Raw genomic sequence first — 20,541 nt, 5'->3', positions numbered from 1 at the left:
AAGCTTCGACCTCCTTGTAGTGTGGCGACCAAAACCGCGCACAATACTCAATACGTCCTGACAAAGATTTTATACAGCTGCAGCATGGTTTGCCAACTCTTATACTCCATGCCCCAGCTGATGAAGGCAAGCATGCCATATGCTGCCTTAATCAGTTCGGCCACCTGTGTTGCCACTTTTAGGGAACTGTGGACCTACATGCCCAGATCTGTCTGTAATGTTCTGAAGGGTTCTGCCATTTACAGTATAACTGATGCCTAAATTTGATCTCCAAATGTATCACCTGGCATTTGTCTGAATTTAAACTTCATCTGCCATTTCTGTGCCCAAGTCACCAATCTATCCTGTTGTATCCTTTCAGAATTGTTGGCACTGTCAACAGCTCAACCAGTCTTCATGTCATCTGCAAACTTAGTAATCAGACCACCTACATTTTCCTCTAGGTCATTTATGGCAAACCCCAGAGGACCTAAGACTGATCCCTATGGAACACCACTGGTTACCAATCTTCATTCTGAAAAATACTGTTCCACTGTTCCCTTCTGTCTTCTCTGACCAAGCCAGTTTTGTATCCATCTAACCAGCCCATCCTGAATCCTATGTGATTTTAGTTTTTATATCAATCTGTCATGTGGGACTTCATCAAATGCCATACTAAGTTCATACAAACTATATCCACAGCCCTTCCCTCATCAGTTATCTTTGTCACCTCTTCAAAAAATTCAATCAGGTTGGTGAGACATGACCTTCCCTGTCACTAACTAGTCACTTTTCTTTGAAATGTGCATATATCTTGTCCCTCAATATCTTCTCCAAGAACTTTCCTACAACAGACATCACAGACAATATCATAGTGTTCCTTGTCCTAGTGGTATCTATTTTTGATGTTTTGAAGTAATAAGAGCAGTAATGAATTCATTCTGGTGTTTTGATGCCGTTTGCAATTCTTGGCTCTCTGTTGTGTAAGATTCCTCAGGAGTGGTTTTACAGGGAATGAAATAGGGTGAAAGGAAGCACTTTTCACCAATTAGTTATCACCTCATTAAATTGCATGGACTGGATTTGAAGAGTCACCTTTCTTACTATCCCTTATACAACACTGTTAGAATGAAATTCCAATTTAAGTAAAGATAGTATATTTTAGATTCCAACCAGCGTTTTGAGGAAAACTACTCCTTATTTAACGCTGTCTTTATGTTCCTAAGATGTTTGTGACATTAAGAGCCCAGTCTGTGGTTACCTTGTAAGTGTAAACAATTGTCTAATTCTGGAATTTGGAGCTAGTAGCAATTTCTTCACTTCACTGACTCAAGTTGGATTGTGTGAAACAACAGTGTCCTGCATAATTCTGAGCTGAGCTTCATGTCTGTTTGTTAATAAGATTTTGTTTCCAGCTACACAGACTCAACACCTTCAACCCTATTTTTACTTTTCCATTTGTTGCATCCCTTCCCTACATCTTTTGTCATCTCTGGATGCAGTGCCTCTATACTGTGCCAGAGTACTTCCAAAATTCATGATAATAGAATCATGCAGCTAGAAGGAGATCACATTTTGAGCCTTTTTTAAAACAACTGTTTACTTAGTCCCACTCCCTTGCACCTTGCTTATTGATCAAGGATCATACATCCTACCTGAAGGTGGCAAATATTAATAACAATAATTTTTAATTTATTCATTTTTGTAGGCTGATGACATTATTGGCTGGCGAGCTGGAAGTTGCCCTTGAGAAGGTAGTACTGAGCTGCATTCTTGAACTGCTGCAGTCCACCTGCTGTGGGTTGACTGGTCATGCCATTAGGAAGGAAATTCCAAGATATTGACCCAGCAACAGTGGAGGAACAGCAATTGTATTTCCAAGTCAGGATGGGAGTAGCTTGGAGAGGAACTTGTAGGTCCTGGTATTCCCATGTATTGTCTGCCCTTGTCTTTCTAGATGGAATGGTCATGGGTTTGGAAGGTGCTGATTTTGGTGAATTACAGTAGTGTCTGTGGTGGACCGAGTGGACGCTTGTAGACGTAGTGCCACACAATTGGGTTGCTTTGTCCTAGGTGGTGTCAAGCTTATTGAGTGTTCTTGGAGCTGTGCTGATCGAGGTAAGTGGGGAGTATTCCATCACACTCCTGACTTGTGCCTTGTAGATGGTGGACAGGCTTTCAGGAGTCAGGAGATGAGTTACTCACCACCGTATTCCTAATCTCTGACCTGCTCTTGTAGCCACTGCATTTTATGTGGTGAGTCCAGATGAGTTGAACATTGTGCAATCATCAGTGAACATCCTCATTTCTGACCTTATGATGGAGAGAAGGTCATTGATGAAGCAGCTGAAGATGGTTAGGCCTTGGACACTACCCTAAGGAACTCGTGGCAGAGATTTCCCAGAGCTGAAATGATTAACGTCCCAAGTATCCCAACTATTTTCATATTTGCCAGGTATGACTCTAATTGGAGAGTTTGCCCCTAATACCCATTGATTCCAGTTTTGCTAGCGCTCTATGATGCCACACTTGGTGGAATGCAGCCTCAATACCAAGGGCTGTCACTCTCTCCTCACCCCTGGAATTCTTCTCTTCTGTCCATTTTTGAACCAAGATTATAACGAGGTCAGGAGCTGCCAGAACCACTGAGCAGGTTATTGCTGAGCAAGAGCTGTTTGAAAGCCCTGTTGATGACATCTTTCATCACTTTACCTATGATCAAGAGTAGACTGCTGGGATGGTAACTGGCTGAGTTGGATTTGTCCTTTTTATGTACAGGACATACCTGGGTAATTTTCCACATTGTCGGGCAGATGCCAGTCATTTACCATCATTGACTTGCATATTAGATCTGCTGTGTGTCAAGCTGGATTCTGGTTGTGGGTAAATGGATTTCCCTCCTTTTCTTTGCATTTTACTGCATTAAGAACACTTTCAACATTGCTGGTTTACACAGACCTTAAATGATGTCGGGATGATTTGCAGTCATTGTAAAGTTATGAATCTAACATTCTGCTGCTGTGTCTGGAGAATATTCATTATTGTTAAATGTGTTTCACCATATGAAGCAGCTAAATTTGGCACTGTAAAGATTACTGGGCTTAAAGGAACCTAATTTAAAAGCTGCTGTGTGTTTTCATTGCACAGCAATTCAGATGGCTTTAGAAAACTTATTCTGATGCTCGCATTACTTGTACCCTGCCAAACACATGTAGACTCATAAACATGTACAGCACAGAAACAGACATTTCAGTCCAACTCATCCATGCTGACCACATATCCTAATCTAGTCCCATTTGCCAGTACTTTGCCCATATCTCTCTAAACACTTCCTATTCCTATACCCTTCTAGATGCCTTTTAAATGTTGTAATTGTACCAGCCTGCACCACTTCCTCTGGCAGCACATTCCAAAAACGCACTACCCTCTGTGTGAAAACATTGCTTCTTAGGTCCCTTTTAAATTTTCCCCTCTCACCCTAAACCTATGCCCTCTAGTTTTGGACTCCCCCCTCCCCAGGGAAAATACCTTGTCTATTTACCCTATCTATGCCACTCATGATTTTATAAACCTCTATAAGGTCAGCCCTCAGCCTCCAACACTCCAGGGAAAACAGCCCCAGCTTATTTAGCCTCTCCCTATAGCTCAAATTCTCCAACCCTGGCAACATCCTTGTAAATCTTTTCTGAAGTTTCATGATACTCTTCCGATAGTAGGGAGACCAGAATTGCACACAATATTCCAAAAGGCCCTGAACCAATGTCCTGAACAGCTGCAACATGACCTCCCAACTCCTATACTCAAAGCTGTGTCCAATGAAGGAAAGCATACCAAATGACTCCCTCATTATCCTATCTACCTGTGACTCCACTTTCAAGGAACTATGAACCTGCATGCCAAAGTCTCTTTGTTCAGCAACACTCCTCAGGACCTTACCATTACGTATATGAGTTCTGCTCTGATTTGCCTTTCCAAAGTGCAGCACCTCGCATATATCTAAATTAACTCCACCTGCCACTCCTCAGCCCATTGGTTCATCTGATCAAGATCCCATTGTACTCTGAGGAAACCTTCTTTGCTGTCCTATACATCACAAATCTTGGTGTCATCTGCAAACTTACTAACGTTTCCTCCTATGTTCACATCCAAATCATTTATGTAAATGACGAAAAACAATGGATTCGGCCCTGGTCCTGTGGCACACCATTGGTCACAGGCCTCCAGTCTGAAAAGCAACCCTCCACCACCACCCTTTGTCTTCAACCTTCAAGCCAGTTCTTAATCCAAATGGCTAGTTCTCTCTCATGTATTCCATGAGATCTAACCTTGCTTACCAGTCTCTCATGAGGAACCTTGAAGAATGTCTTACTGAAGACTTCTTCAAAAAACTCAATTAAGTTCGTGAGACATGATTTCCCATGCACAAAGCCATGTTGACTATCCCTAATCAGTCCTTGCATTTCCAAATGCATGTAAATTCTGTCCCCCAGGATTTCTTCCAACAACTTGCCCATGATCAATGTCAGGCTCACTGGTCTATAGTTCCCTGGCTTGTCCTTGTCACCTTTCTTAAATAGTGGCACCATGTTATCCAACCTCCAGTCTCCCGGCACCTCACCTGTGACGATCGATGATACAAATATCTCAGCAAAAAGGCCCTGCAATCACTTCTCTAGCTTCCCACAGAGTTCTAGGGTACACCTGATCAGGTCCTGGGGATTTATTCACTTTTATATGTTTCAAGACATCCAGTACTTCCTCCTCTGTAATATGGACATTTTTCAAGATGTTACCATCCATTTCCCTACATTCTATATCTTCCATGTCCTTTTCCACAGTAGGTACTGATGCAAAATGCTCGTTTAGTATCTCTTTCATCTCTTGAGGTTACACACACAGACTGCCTTGCTGATCTTTGAGGGGGCCCACCTCTTTCCTTAGTTTACCCTTTTGTCCTTAATGTATTTATAAGATCCCTTTGGATTCTCCTTAACCCTATTTGCCAAAACTATCTTGTCCCTTTTTTGCTCTCCTGATATCCCTCTTTAAGTATACTCTTACTGCCTTCATACTCTTCTAAGGCTTCACTCGTCTCTGCTGTCTACACCTTATGCTTTCTTTTTCTGAACCAAAACCTCAATTTCTGTAGTTGTTCAGCATTTCCTACACCTACCAGATTCTGGATTAGTGGTGCTGGAAGAGCACAGCAGTTCAGGCAGCATCCAAGTAGCTTCGAAATCGACGTTTCGGGCAAAAGCCCTTCATCAGGAATCGCCTCCTACACATACCAGCCTTGCCTTTCACCCTAACAGGAATTTACTGTCTCTGGACTCTCATTTCATGTTTGAAGGCGGGGGGTCCTCTAATAAAATCTCTATAACGTGACAATCCCTTTCTTATTTCTCCGTTCCACTCAAATAACTTCAATGGATATAATCCTCAGAGTATTTTCCCTAAGTACAGCCATTTTGCTATCTGTTATCCAAAAATTCATTCCCCCTCCTCCCTTGCCCCCCTCTCCCCCAACCCCGATTCTTCCTATAGTATTTGTACCCTGGAACATTAAGCTGCCAGACCTGTCGATCCCTAAGCCACGTTTCTGTAACTGCTATGATATCCCAGTCCCGTGTTCCCAGCCATGCCCCAGAGTTCATCTGCCTTCCTTGTTAGGCCTCTTGCATTGAAATAAATGCAGTTTAATTTATCAGTTGTACCTTGTTCTCTGCTTTGTTCCTGCCTGCACTGACTGTTGTGACTCTCTCCTTTTCCTAACTGTACCAGTCTCAGATTGATCCCTTTTCTCGTTATTTCCCTGTGTCCCAGGGAACGAACTACCATGTTTTTCCCCTTTTAAGCTTGCTATGACTTCCTTTATTATTTTTTGCTTTAAAAACAGATAAATCATACCTAATTTTTTGACACTGCACTGAAGGTAAATAATATTTGTGATCAGAAACTGTTGTCTCCACGCCCTTTTCAACTGAAATTACATTTCCAGATAGCAAAGGTACACACTAACCACAGATATTTAGGCTGTTTCACTCTTACGTTACATACTATATCTATATCAATTTGAGCCAAAACATTAAAAAGTGAATAGAACAGTTTAAGATTTATTGATTTGCTGACTTGTTTAGACTACCGTTTGGAATCCTTCTCTGTTTTATCAGTTTTACATGGGCTTTTATCAACATCTACTTTACATTTTATACCCTGTTTTCTACATTAAGCTTACTAAAATTTTGCATTCGAATTGTCACATCATAATCATCTTGTTATTGTGACTTATCACTGATTTAATAATCCTTTTAAACAAAGGATTGGAAACTAACTATGTAGGTTGTAATAGAGTCATAGAGATGTACAGCATGGAAACAGACCCTTTAGTCCAACTCGTCCATGTCGACCAGATATTCCAACCTAATATAGTCCCACCTGCCAGCTCCCAGCCCATATCCCTCCAAACCTTTCCTATTCATATACCCATCCAGATGCCTTCTAAATGTTGCAATCGTACTAGCCTCCACCACTTCCTCTGGCAGCTCACTCCATACACATACCATCCTCTACATGAAAAAGAGACCTGCCCCTCAGGTCTCTTTTATATTTTGCCCCTCTCACCCTAAACCCTTGCCCTCTATTCTAGACTCCCCTACCCCAGGGAAAAGACTTTATCTATCCTATCCATGCCCCTCATGATTTTGTAAACCTCTATAAGTTTATCCCCTCAGCCTCTGATACTCCAGGGAAAACAGCCCCAGCCTATTCAATCTCTCCTTAGAGCTCAAATCCTCCAACCCTGGCAACATCCTTGTAAATCTTTTCTGAACCCTTTTCAAGTTTCACAACATCCTTCTGATAGGAAGAAGACCAGAATTGCATGCAATATTCCAACAGTGGCCTAACCAGAGTCCTGTACACCTGCAACATGACCTCCCAACTCCTGTGCTCAATACTCTGACCAATAAAGTAAAGCATACCAAATGCCACCTTCACTATCCAATCTACCTGTACCTATACTTTCAAGGAGCTATGAGCCTGCACCCCAAGGTTTGTTTGTTCAGCAACACTTCCGAGGACCTTACCATTAAGTATATAAGTCCTGCTAAGATTTGCTTTCCCAAAATGCAGCACCTCACATTTAACTAAATTAAACTCCATCTGCCACTTCTCAGCTCATTGGCCCATCTGATCAAGATCCTGTTGTAATCTGAGGTTACCAACTCCGCTGTCCAGTACACCTCCAATTTTGATATCCCCTGCAAACTTCCAGACTATCCTCCTGTATTCATATCTAGATCATTTATATGCCATCGATCCTTGTGGCACTCCACTCTTCACAGGCCTCCAGTCTGAAAAACAACCCTCCACCATCACCCTCTGTCTTCTACCTTTGAGCCAGTTCTGTATCCAAATGGCTAGTTCTCCCTGTGTTCCATGAGATCCAACCTTGCTCACCAGTCTCCCATGGGGAACCTTGTTGAACACCTTACTGAAATCCATATAGATCATGTCCACTGCTCTTCCCTCAGCAATCCTCTTTGTTACTTCTTCAAAAAACTCTGAGATTATGGAGCTTCAAACCTCTTTTTTTTTGTTTAACACATTGTTATTGTAAATTCCTGTCTGCTAACCAACTATGGAAAGTTTCAGTTCATGTTCTGGCATTGCTGTGATAAAACCTACTTCAGGAATTGGAAGAATAGCAGCATTTCAATAGAGTAAGAATTGAATAAGTGATATTTGAACATTCTGTGCTGACTGTCCTTCCTCTTTCAACACACCCCCTCATATTTGCTCCCTTTTCTTTTCTGATTATTACAGTGCATGTTAAATATATCATAGTCCATTAGTATTTTAATTCTTTGTTCCTCAGAGCACAAATGCTGAAATAAAGTTTAAATATTTCAATTTAGCCTTGCATTTATGGTCACTGTTAAGCATTATATCTTAAAACTACACTTCAACCATTTAAATGTCAATATATGACAGTCATGTAATAGGAGTGCATGCAAGCCAACATTTATGAGCTTTACATTTCAAGCTAAGAAGTTAACAATTGGTTAGATTGTTTGTCTGTCGTGCTGTCAGCCCCGTCAAGTTAACATCTTGTGACAATGCATGAGGGCTCCTTTGATGAATACCTGATGTCTGTAACCATTTTTGATTGCATTGTTGAAGATTTCTGTGGAGGAGTGGTTAAAGGTTCCTTCTGATATTAGTCGAACAATAGATTGCTAATTTTGCACCTTGCATGTGATCAATTAGGATATTGAAGGAAGGGAGAAAAATGAAATCACTCAGGATTCTCACTCTGAAATTTTGTATCCAATGATTGGCCTTTTTTGAAGCAATGTGCATATGTCTGAAGGGGGGAAATAAAATCAGGCTTAGTGATGAATGCCCTCTGTCATTTGAAAACCTAATTAAAATCCAGCTATTAAGGGTGATAACCTGGGGTGAGGTACTTGAAGTCAGGCAGTGCCTATAAAACTAGCCCAGAAGAGGAGAAAACAAATTAATGAAATAAATGGTAAAACTGTGTCAGACATAAATACTCGTTGTACACATTGAATCAAAATTTTTGCTTTAGAGCTGGTATTTCAAATGGAAAAGTAACATTATTATTAACACCTTTCTTCTGGAGAGCTGTTCAGAAATCACATTCAAAATTTAACAACCTAAATATTACAAGTGGCCATGAGTTGGTGCTGCTATAAGTCTAGAACAAGCTCACTTTACTGAATTCCTCCACTTTACTGAATTCCAAATGTAACATTTAATCTGCTTTAAGACTAATTTTATATTCATGCATGATTGTATCCTCACTGTATGCAATTGAGTAATTTCACTTGTGCATTATTTTTGCACCACTAAATTGCTGTCTATGCCTCTTCCTCCTTTATTTGTTGTTTGTTGGTTGTGATGCTACAGCTATTGATGAATACCTTTTCCAATTTACTAAATCTATCAGGCTGCATTGGGATGTACATTGTGTAGCCAGAATCTGAGAATCTGGCTGCCAACACTGTCAAGTGAATATTGAATTTGGGACATTGCTGGTCTGTATGTTTCTGGTCCACATTGGATGTAAAACTGAGTGATTGGAAGAGTTTCTTCCAAAATGTAATAGGTGCTTTTAATGAACCCTTGGAAAAACTGCAGATATCTCCACAGGTTTGATGTAAGACATTCGCAAATGTTGCAGTGTTAATAAGCAGGCTTCTTATAAGTTTTGAATGTTGGAGCTTGATTTAAACTTAAATTAAGGCAAGAAATGTGCAATATCTGAGTTTGCCAATACTCTGAAACCTTTTCTCTCAAATCTATCTTGGCAGAGGTACATATGATATTTATGTAAATAAAGATGGGAAGCCTCTACTCGTTGGTAAATACGACAATCATGGCAGCTTTGGTGAGCTGGCACTAATGTACAACACTCCAAGAGCTGCTACTATTGTGGCTACCACAGAAGGAGCCCTCTGGGGTTTGGTAAGTAATATATTGTGTCGGTGGTCACTGTTTGAAGTGAAGTATATATGTCTCTTGATAGATCTTCCTTTTGTATTACTCTCAGCTCAAGGTAAGTTGTATTTGGTAGGATCATTAGGGACTGAATTAGGTTGGGTTGAGACTTAGCTCAGAGATTCTAGAAGGCATTAGAATGTGTTTTGAAACATGGTGTCCAAAAAAATTGAGGAACCTAAAGACTGTTGACAGTAAGGTCAAAAGGAAGGCAGCAAATGAAATGGAGAATTGTGGAAGTAAAATTTACAAAATGTTAGATGTACACAGCAGAGCAGGGCAGTCCATCCAAAACTCATCTGATCTTCAGTATAGATACCTTTTATCAGTTTGTGTATTTTCCATTTCTTGCATTTTCAGTCATTAGAAATGGCAGGTCAGATGTTTAAGCATTGCCTCACTTGCAAGAATTTGCTTCAGAGATTAATTAGCTGTTTAGTTTAATGCTTTTGTTGGGCTGTCAGGCAAGATTGAAGTGAGGGAATGATCATGGCAGTTTCTGGTGAATAATTTGATTTCCCTTCTTATGGCTCAGTTGTTCCTGTACATTTTAACTTTTAAATAGTCAGTGGAGAAAATGTGAAACATTTTGTACTCAAAACAATGTCCAGACATACTCCAAGGTCAAAAAAAAACTTAAGGCACGTTTAAAAAAATTGCTCTAATACTGATAATTTGTTCTTTGATTTTATTGCTTATCAGCTGAGTGATTTCAAGAGAAACTATTTGCAGCCAAGCTTAAAATGCTTGCAGCAATACACATGCAAGTCTGATGGAGGGAGACTAGGGATAAGATGAATTTGTAGGGCTAGATTGGCACTGTTGCAAGTTTGCTGGGTACTGGGGCAGAGGCTTTCTTAAACTGCTGTAGTTTATTTGGTGTAGGGACATGACAGTTTTGTTAAGAAGAGCAGTTCCTGGATTTTGGTCATAAGATATAGGAGCAGAAGTAAACCGCTTGGCACGTCCAGTCTCCTCCACGATTCCGTGAGATCATTGCTGATCTAATGATCCTTAACATTACTTTCCTACTTTATCTCAATAACCCTTGCTGATCAAAAATCTTTCAGACAGCTTTGACTGCATTTAACAATCCAGCCTCTACAACCTTCTATCATAAAGAATTCACAAATTGACTTTCATCTGAGAGAGGAAATTCTTCTTCTTCTGTCTTAAATGATTGAACCCCTTTCCTGAGATTAATCTTTGCACATTTCTTACCCTGCAGCACAGTAAGAAGGCCAAGTCAGGTATCAGTTTTTGGTTCACATTTAGTTTGCTAAATCTGGCTTAGCAGAAATACCAAATCAAAACAATGCACGTACTAAATCTCTGAAATGAGAGTAAAACTGCTTGCAATACACTCCTCTGACAGCACCAACAGAGAGAGAGAAACAAAGATGGGGTAGGAATTCAGGCAATAGATTGTTACCATGAAATAACTCTCTACATAGATGCTGTTAGAATCTCCTGAGTATTTCCAGAATTCTCTGTTTTTATGCCTGTATACAGTGCAGTATTTGACGAACTTTGGAAACTGAAGTTTCATTCCAATATCACCCTCTACTGGACATTTGGCTGCCTTGTCCTGATATGTTGTTACAAGGTGCATAAAAAGCACAGAGTCATGTCATATTGTTTGACTATACATGCCTTTTCATGTTGCTTTTTAGACCAGTACAAATTGTTGCATTCATGATTAGCAATGCTGGCAGCAAAATTTGTTTTAAAATACTTTTGCATTTGGGTCAATTCTAATTATAGATGTTTGTTTCTTTATATCCTAGAGGTAGATTTTTAGCATGGTTGGACATCTGATCCATTTGAACTTGATCACTGTGGTAACTTTACAAAGACAGCATTTAAGTTATTTTAGCATGAGAATTTGTCTTCTATTATTAAGCTTTGCCACTGCTACCATAAACTTTTTTTTAATAAGAGCCTGTCACTTGCGTTACCTGTGGCAACATTTATAAAATGTAGATGAGGGCTCTAAGGGTTAGAGTTACAACCATTGTTCCTACATGAAGTTAAATCTTCCTCCACTTCTCTTAAACCCCCTGCCCCTGACGACCACCCCCCCGCTGACGACTCCTTCGTGACAATTCGCCCCACACATACCCCACTCCTCCCCCCACATCCCCCTTATCCTCCCCTAGCCCCCCTCTATTCCTCCCTCGAGCCCTCCTCCTCCCCACCACCCCTTCTTCCTCCTCGCCCCTCCTTTCCTCCTCAAGCCCTCTGCTCCTCCTCAAGCCCTTTCTTCCTCCTCCTTCCCCTCCTCGCCACTCTGCTCCTACCCAAGCCTTCTCCTTCCCTCCCCCTCCCCCCTTCCTCCTTTCCCTCCCCCTGTCCTTCCCTGCTCCTCTCCGGCTCTCTCTTTTCTCTCCCCCCGAGCTGTAATGTTCATTTGGTTGTGTAGTCATTCCTGCATCGTGGTACTGTTACTGTATGTAACAAATGTTGTGTTTCAGATAAATCCCATAGAGCTATATATGGAAATTCTAGATGTAGTGTAAGCTTCAGGTGAGATGGTATTTGTGAGTTGAGACCATTCAATAAGCTGTACAGGTTTAACTTAGACCCATTTTAAAGTCATATTGTTTGCTTTTTTTTGTGATATCAATTCATTCAAGTTAAATAAACTCATTATGAGGATATTTTTTATCTTTTTTGTTTTGTAGCAGTTGGTGATGCTGTGGAGTCTCCACCAGCAAAAGTGTTTAACAGGACTTAAATTTACATAGGGAGTTCCATTATGAATGTTATTAAAGTGACAAGTTAAAAAGAAGTGCAGAGAGAACATTTGCATCATGTTGCTGGGTAGTCTGTATGTTGTAAATGTTAAATTGACAACAAGTGTAATTTGAAGGTGAGAAAAGGAGTGAGAAATTGATTGGTCTGGACTAAGGGAATAAAATGAAGTTTGAAGTAATTTGTTCCTTTTGTGCGCAATTATTTTAAAATTATTTATGGTTTTTTAAATATACTTGCTGCAATTTGAGAAGCCAGTGAATAGAATTGAATTAAATATTTTTCTCCAGAACTGAAAAAGAGTTAATGGGGAATAAATGCTGAAAAAATAATAGGAAAATGAGTGCAGAAAATATTTTTTTTTTGTAGTGTACACAGACAGTGAGCTGACTATTCCAAGCAGTGGCATCGCATTTGGATCCTTTTCAAATTATCCTGCCCTGGAGGTCTGTGTTTCTGGCTTGAACATTCAATTTGGCATCCTGAGGAATGCAGTGCATGCCTATTCCAGCAGCCTTCTAGCACAGCACAGGATCTGTGCTGGAGGGCTTACTGCATTTCATTTTTATAACAGTAACTAGCATATTCTGGGTCTTGAAAGCATTTTTAAAAGATAAATGTGTGCGATAAGTGGGTGGAGGAGGAAACGGCTACCAGTTGGATGGGATAGTTCAGGGTGTGGTCAAGTGTCGGGGTTGATGGGGTAAATTGCAATAACATACCATCTAGCATCGAAAGCTATGCAAGTGACAGATTTTTTAATATAAATTTTTATTAAACTTTTCTTTCTTCACAAAACCATCTTAAGAAAATAAATTGCAACACCAGCAAATGTTATTCTACATACATATAACAACAAAAAGAAAAGAAACAACATCAACAACAATACAGCCAAAATGCTACTATACCCATGTGCAAAATAGACAAATCAGTAAAGGTAGTTAATGAATAAATAAACAACACAGCTCAGCACAATAAAACATTTGGAAAACATCAAGTTCACTAAATCAGAATGCCATGTCTACGCGAAAGCCCTAGTAAAAATGGCAGATAAATCTGCATCCAAGCAGTCCACAAAGGGCTGCCATATCCTGTAAAAACATTCTCTGTTTTCCGGTACACCATATTTGTGAAAAAGTCCGGAGGGATATGTTCCATAATAAGCCTATACCAACCCGACAGGCCTGGGATGGGGGCTGGTGGGTTCAGAAACCCAACACATTAAAGCATTTTTCCTAGCACAAAAACTGAGGATATTAAAACGCTTTTTCCCATGAACATCCAAAGAGGGTATATTGGGTAGGACTAGGAGGAGCGAGATAGGATCCACCTTCACCTCAGCCTCAAGACCCTCTCAATAACCCCTGCCATAGAACTCCCAATACGTACAGAGCCTGTGGCAAGACCATAAGCAATGGGTGAGAATACCGATGTTTATCTTACACTTTGGACATAATGGGGTTGCTCCCACCTTAATACAAGTGGCAGATTTAATCGGACCCAGCTATTTATGCCAAAAAGAACCTGGAAATTTAAACTAGCAATACCTTTCTTTGGAAAAAGTGGCATTGGCCTCTCATACACACCTGTGCTGCTGCCTCTGCACTCTTCACACCTACAAAGGAAAAAAATGACAGATGTCTAGGATCTTTGTACCTTTATCTTAAAAATGTGATATTTTCTTGCTGTTCTGATTTCCATCAGTTCATGTTCTTATCATCTTTGTAGGATCGTGTTACATTTCGACGAATAATTGTGAAAAACAATGCGAAAAAGAGGAGGACATACGAAACTTTCATTGAATCAGTACCACTGCTGAAATCCCTGGAGGTACAGTTGTTTCTTTTCACTTTACCAAACTTTTTCAAAATCTTTGGTTGTCATCTATCGGCAAAGTATCAGAATTCCTCGTGAAATGAACCATCCTTGCTTCCTGTCAGAAACAAAATGGGCTGTATGGGGAGGTGGTTCAGGGAGGTTAGTTTTTTTTTGCCTTGCTTGGGAAAAAGATCATTATGCTCTCCAAATCTCTGTCTTGTGATGCTTCGCCTGACAGTCCAGAAGATTAGTGTGTCTTAGCAAGTGGCCTACTTGACCATCAGATGTATCTGATGAAAGATTGCATTTATCTTTTATGTTCAGAGCAAACTGAGCTGCCCTATGTTACCTACAATGTTAATCCATGGCAGCTGTTCAAGTGCGTGTGGCTGACACTTGAGTTCCCCCAATTTTGCAAGAACTGTATTATTCAATGCCTCATTTAGTATTTCTAAGAAACATTCTATTATTCACACACACTAGTAATATCTATTTTGCATCAAAGTGCCATTAGCACTCCCCTTTGTCTTATGCTTTGGGTGCCCTCATCTGTTCCATTTGCTCCTCATCCCCCTTTGTCAACAGCATAAAAACTTAAAACATTAACTCTGCTTCTTTCTCCAGAAATACTGCCAGACTTGCTAAGTTTTTCCAATGCTTTTTCTTTGCCTTGTTTACTATCTGTTTGTGTATGTACTAAATAGAGTCATGGAGAATGGAAACAGACCCTTTGGACCAACTAGTCTGTGCTGACCATGTTCCCAAATTAAGCGAGTCCCATTTGCCTGAGTTTAGTCCATATCCCTCCAAACCTTTCCTATTTATGTACTTATTCAAATGTCTTTTAAATATTGTAATTGTACCTACATCTACCAATTCCTCAGGCATTTTATTTGGCACACAAACCACTGTGTAAAAATGGTGCCCTTTTATGTCCTTTTTAAAATATTCTCCTCTTGCCTTAAAAATATGTCCCCTAGTTTTGAACTCCTCCACCCAAGGGAAATGGCCCTTGCTACGCACCTTATCTATGCCCCTCATGATTTTATAAACCTCTATAAAGTCACTCCTTAACCTCCTAACTCCAGTGAAAAAAGTCCCAGCCTATTTTTAGAATGCAAACTTTGACTGTTTGGAGATTTGTTCTGCTCCTGGTGGTTCAGATGATGAAAAGAAAGGCATTAGATTCTTGGAAGTTTTTCTCTGCAAATGATAATAAATACTCTTTTAGATAAGAGTTGTTGAGGGATATGGTAAAAGGCAGACATATGGAGTTTGATCACAGATCAGTTATTATCCCATTGAATGACAGAACAGGCTCGAGTTGAATAACTTATTCTGTTTTTATGCTTCTGTTACGAAGTTGGAAGCATGTATGGTCAATTTAAAATAGGAAGTGCTTTTCTGAATTTAAAGTCCAGCCACAGCTGCCAGCTAAAGGTCGGGCTGTTCCAAATGTAACAATTGGCTATTAAATGGATACCCGAGTTTTGGTGGTGGTTTTGACAAGAATTTGAATCTAACCATTTAAATTATGGCCAGGATACCAGAAACCAATGGAATTTGAGTTTTATTGTCTTGACACCTGGAAACCAATCAAATGATAAGAATTTAAAGTGTCATGTGGGGGCATATAAACCTGGTATTTTGAAAATTAGAGAAAGAGCAAGTGCCACCAAACAACAGACAATTGCTGTAGAGCCAGAGAGCTATCTGCCCACCTAACAGCTTGCTCTGAAAGAAATTAGAAAGCACCTCTCTATCAAAGGTACCTTCTTCATGTAAAACATATTTGCAGAAAAAAGAGAGAAGACGATCCAGGGAGATCAGATGGAAGATTGAAGACAGACTGTGTGGTCTTGAGATTAAATTACTATAGCATTTAGTAACTGTGGTATTGGAACAGCATTTTTAGAGTTGGAGTGTCATTGTAAATAGTTAAGAAAAGGGGGACTTAAATTTGTGCGTAGTTTTGTTTCGTGTTCATTATTACAATGAGAAAAATGAATTATTTTCTTTAAATAGTAGAAATTAGAATTTCTCTGTCACTCACTCACATTTTAACAGATTACGAGCTGAGGCAACTTTCCTGGGTATTTGATTTTTATTAACAGATGGGTTCAACCTTTGCTTCGTAACACTGGACATGGTATTTTAATCTACCCTGATTACATTCCAATAATACTCAAGTCATTTGTTTTCCATTTAAGAAAAAATTGTTATTTACCTTGAATTTTACTGACATTATTTGTAATAATTATTTCGTTTCAGATTTCAGAAAGAATGAAGATTGTTGATGTAATAGAAGTGAGGACATATCAGGACAATGAACTTATCATTGCACAGGTAAGTTGTTGTTTTACCTGTAATTTTAATTTTATTACATATAAAGTGAATATATGTGAATGTTGGCTGTCTGAAATATAAACAGAAAATGTTGGAAATGGCTGGCACATCTGGGAGCATCTGTGGAGGTAGAAACAGGAGTTGCTATTTTAGATCACTAAACTTCCATCAGTGTAGAAAAAGATTTTCTTTTCAGATGACAGCTATTCATCATTCCACACTCATCACTTCCAGGCATGTCATTTGTTTTTTTTACTTGACCCTGGGCCATGCTGATTGGCCTTACACAACCAGTCCTTTTCTTGTGTATTCTGTTCTAACTTCTACCATATCACGGTCTGTTTCCTTTTTTTTTCACACTTCAACCTCTCATGAGCTTAAAGTTTTCCTGTTCTGAATAAAAATCATTAGCTTGAAATGCAGTTTCTGTCTGCACAGATGCTTCTAGACCTGCTGAGTATTTCCAGCATTTTCTATTTAATTACTCATTCAGGTTGCAGCATGTCTGAGATTTCTTTTAAACAACTTAAATAAGTAACTTCCAAACTCCAGATTTGTTGTTTTAGTCTCAGCTTGTTCTCTCTTTTTTGACAAGTTGTTGATTTCTAGAACAGTATGACAGGCAAAAACCTTGTACTTTCTTATTCCGTTATGATCAGATGAGAAAGGGTAACCCAGCTCCACTCGTTACAACATTCATAGTCGATCGCAACAAAGATTTTGAAGTTATTTTTAATGCATACAAGTGCATACGAAATTAAAAGGAGATAATGCTCAGTGCAAGGAAAATGCAAATGAATATATGGTTAATAGTCCTTTGGATAAGGTATAAGGTTATAATCTGAAATCATAGTTGGTTAGTTGGTTTTTTGGACTGTCAACAGAAGCAGATATTGCAGTTATCCTTTAAGTTTCCAATTTCCTGATGTTTCTTTCCAGTCAGTGTTGCCACTGTCTCCTTTACTTTAGATAGTAAGAGCTGCCTTCAGCCTATACCAAGTTCTGCAGTGTATAATCCTATCTCCTCTGTTCTACAAATAAAGCCGCTTGAAGTAAATCTGGTGTGTATTCTCTGTCTGCCGTAGTAATGTTTTAAGCATTGATAATTGTAAATGAGGTTCCATTTCGAACATGTGAATGTTCTCATAATCGTGTGGATCAATTCGGAATTGAGTGGAGATGTTCAGCAAAGTGAACCCTCTGTTTAGTCTTTCAAGCACCTTTCCATGACAGGATTGCTGGTTTGATTTAACTACCTCGAGTAAAATGTTATATTTAGCTTGAACTGGTTTTGTTTGTTGCTGTCATGAAAACTGGACAACCCTGGGTGGATCAGGAGCTGCCTGTGCTCATTTTAAATCAATGTTTTCATTCCTCTTTTAAACTCGTTTCAATCCATGCAAAGTACAAGTATCAAATTGGCCGATTGAATGCAACAATCAATGTTGTGACAGTACAAACAGCCATTCTTCATATGTGAGTGAGTGAAGGCTGTTGACATGTAAGGGGCATCACGACAATGAGTCCTCGTCTCATGGCCCTGTGTGAACAATTCTAATAGCTGATTATTTGATAGTAATTTGGTGTAGCAACTCCAGCTCTTTATTTTTTTTCCCCCGATCCTTTATTCAGGATTGCCAAAATGAATTATACAGCCTAGCTGAGATCAGCTCTGGACGACACATCAGACCAGGAATCTTCCCATCTCGTACAATAGGAAGTGGGACTGGATATATTGAGTGCATTGGTAGTTATCTTCAAAATTGTACAGAATCTGGTACAGTGCCTACAGATTGGAGTATGACAAACGTAATCCCACTACTTAAAAAGAGAGAGAGAGAGAATAACAGACCAATGTAACAGTTTTTAGAAAGCATTAACAGGATTGGAGAAAGATGGCATGGATTTATGAAAGGCAAATCTTGCTTAACAAATCAGCTGGAGTCCTTGGCCTCCCAAAAGCTTTCTGCAGCCTTGTTTTATCAGAAATTGGTGTTCAAGTGGTAGGTTGCCTTCATCTGTTCAGATGTCTTACTGCAGTTATACCGGGCTTTGGTGAGACCAGAGCTGGAGTATTGTGTGCAGTTTTGGTCTTTTACCTGAGAAAGAGCTTAGTTACCATTTGAGAGAGTGCAGCACAGATTCACTAAACTGACACTGGGGAATGGCAAGGCTGTCCTATGAGGAGAGACTGATTCATTAGAGCTTAGAAGGTTGAGAGAGAGAGACCTGATTGTAATTCTGACAGACCTGAAGAGCTTTGCACAGAAAATGGCTTCCACTATTTGCGGCTGAGAATCAGGACACAATCTCAGGGTAGATAATTTTTAGATTAGCGAGTTTGGAGAAGATTTGTAGCTCAGGGTGAGGTTCTGGATGTAAGTTTTTTTCACTGAACTAGATGGTTTGTTTTCAGATGTTTCTTCACCATACTAGTGAGCCTCCAGTGAAGCACTGGTGTTATGATCTGCTTTCTATTTGTGTTTAGGTTTCCTTGGATTGGTGATGCTCTGCTCCTGGTTTTGATGTAGGTTTTTTAGCTGCATAATGCCTTACAAATTGCAGAGCTATTGGGACAAAACTCTGAAACTAAATCTTGAAGACTAATATAATTATGGAATGAGTAACTCAAAACTGAAACAGTTTTTCAATTTTGTATATTATTTGTTGCCAAGGATATGGGTATGTCTGGTAGGGGGAACTGTTATCTATTTGTAAGAGGCTGGTGACAGAACTGAATGGTTTGCTGTTAATGGACTTGAAAAATCAACCACATCAGTATGTAACTGGAGTTGTACATTGGCCAGACTAAAGTAGCAAGTTCTCTTCCCCAAAAGACATTAGTGAACCACTTGGCTTAGCCCTGGAGATTTGGAAATCACAAGTACTTCAAAATGTAATAAGTAAATGATCAGATTTAAGTCCAAGATCAGTAGATTCTTGAATATGGAGGGAATGAAGGGAAATGGAATAGTCAAGGTCAAGTTGATGTTGAAAATTAGTCATGCTTGCATTGAGACTCAAATGGCCTGCTCATGTTACTATTTCTTTACATTCTCACCAGGTTCCAAAGATCCCAAATACTAAAAAAGTGGGATTCTGATGAGAAATTCATTAGCCTCCAAAACTTCTCAATTACAACTTTCTCTTGAGTGTTTAAATTATCAATGATGTTACAGCCAGCTGTAATTGTTCTTCCTAAATTTTAAACATGGTGTCCTAGACTCTGTAACCTAGTCCCTATTGTCTTATAGTCAGAACTGATCAGTATGATCCAACTCATAATGTCTGAAGTGTGAAATTCTTTATATCCATCATCGCTTCTCAATGCACGTTGATTGTTTAACCGATGAGGGTTCATGATCGAGATTATCCAAGTTGACTTTATGACCAACAAATGGGAAGTTTTTGTGCCCTTAAACTAAACCGGTGTCAAAGTCTGATCCCCAAATACATTAGAGCAGGAATAAATCATTCGGCTCCTCAAGTCTCAATTCCGTTTACCTGACTTTCTTGTATGTGATACCCTTGTCCAACAAAAATTATCAAAATCAACCTGGAAATTTTTAATTAAGTGCAGTGTCTGTTTGTGGGAGTGAATTCCAGATTTTTCCTTCTCAGTGGCCAATCTCCATTTTACATCATGCCTCCTTGTTCTGGGAGGTGGGGGGGTATCTGAAACATTCAAGTACTTAATTCCCCTATGTATTTTATATGGATAAAAGAATTAGCAATGTTATTTGAAGAAAGTGAAATGTGTGCTTATGCACATTGTTAATTATTACAGCAGTCAAATGAATGCACATTGAAGTATTTGAGTAACTGCATAGTTTTACTACATGTGCCGTAAGGTTGTGATTTAAAAGAAATCTCTGTTTTTACACAGGGTGACAAAGCAGACTGTTTCTTCATTGTAGAATCGGGTGAAGTGAAGATCATGATCAAGAGCAAGGTAAAATGTTTTGAGCACAGATGGATATCAAATGATCATCTACAATAATTACAAAATACTGTAGTTGCTTGAAATACCCAGAGGGTTGGGCAGTGTAAGAGGCAAGAGAAAAGAGTTAACATTTCAGGTCAATGATACTTCATCGTGAGAAAACATTAAAAATTAGA

The 20,541-nt window shown here is 39.3% G+C and overlaps 1 protein-coding gene across 1 annotated transcript in view; it reads left to right on the top strand.

Moving 5' to 3' along the window:
- Window positions 1–20,541, top strand: part of prkar2aa (protein kinase, cAMP-dependent, regulatory, type II, alpha A) — a 318,459-nt gene that overhangs the window by 285,867 nt on the left and 12,051 nt on the right. The window contains exons 12-15 of the mRNA XM_072581837.1: window positions 9,318–9,471; window positions 13,987–14,088; window positions 16,348–16,422; window positions 20,309–20,374. Of these exons, the coding sequence (XP_072437938.1) occupies window positions 9,318–9,471; window positions 13,987–14,088; window positions 16,348–16,422; window positions 20,309–20,374 (397 nt within the window). The remainder of the gene's footprint in view (window positions 1–9,317; window positions 9,472–13,986; window positions 14,089–16,347; window positions 16,423–20,308; window positions 20,375–20,541) is intronic.

Source organism: Chiloscyllium punctatum, chromosome 12 (assembly GCF_047496795.1).
Source record: "Chiloscyllium punctatum isolate Juve2018m chromosome 12, sChiPun1.3, whole genome shotgun sequence".
Taxonomy (NCBI): Eukaryota; Metazoa; Chordata; class Chondrichthyes; order Orectolobiformes; family Hemiscylliidae; genus Chiloscyllium; species Chiloscyllium punctatum.
The sequence above is the reverse complement of the archived record's forward strand: the minus strand, read 5'-3'. Positions and strand labels throughout refer to the sequence as shown.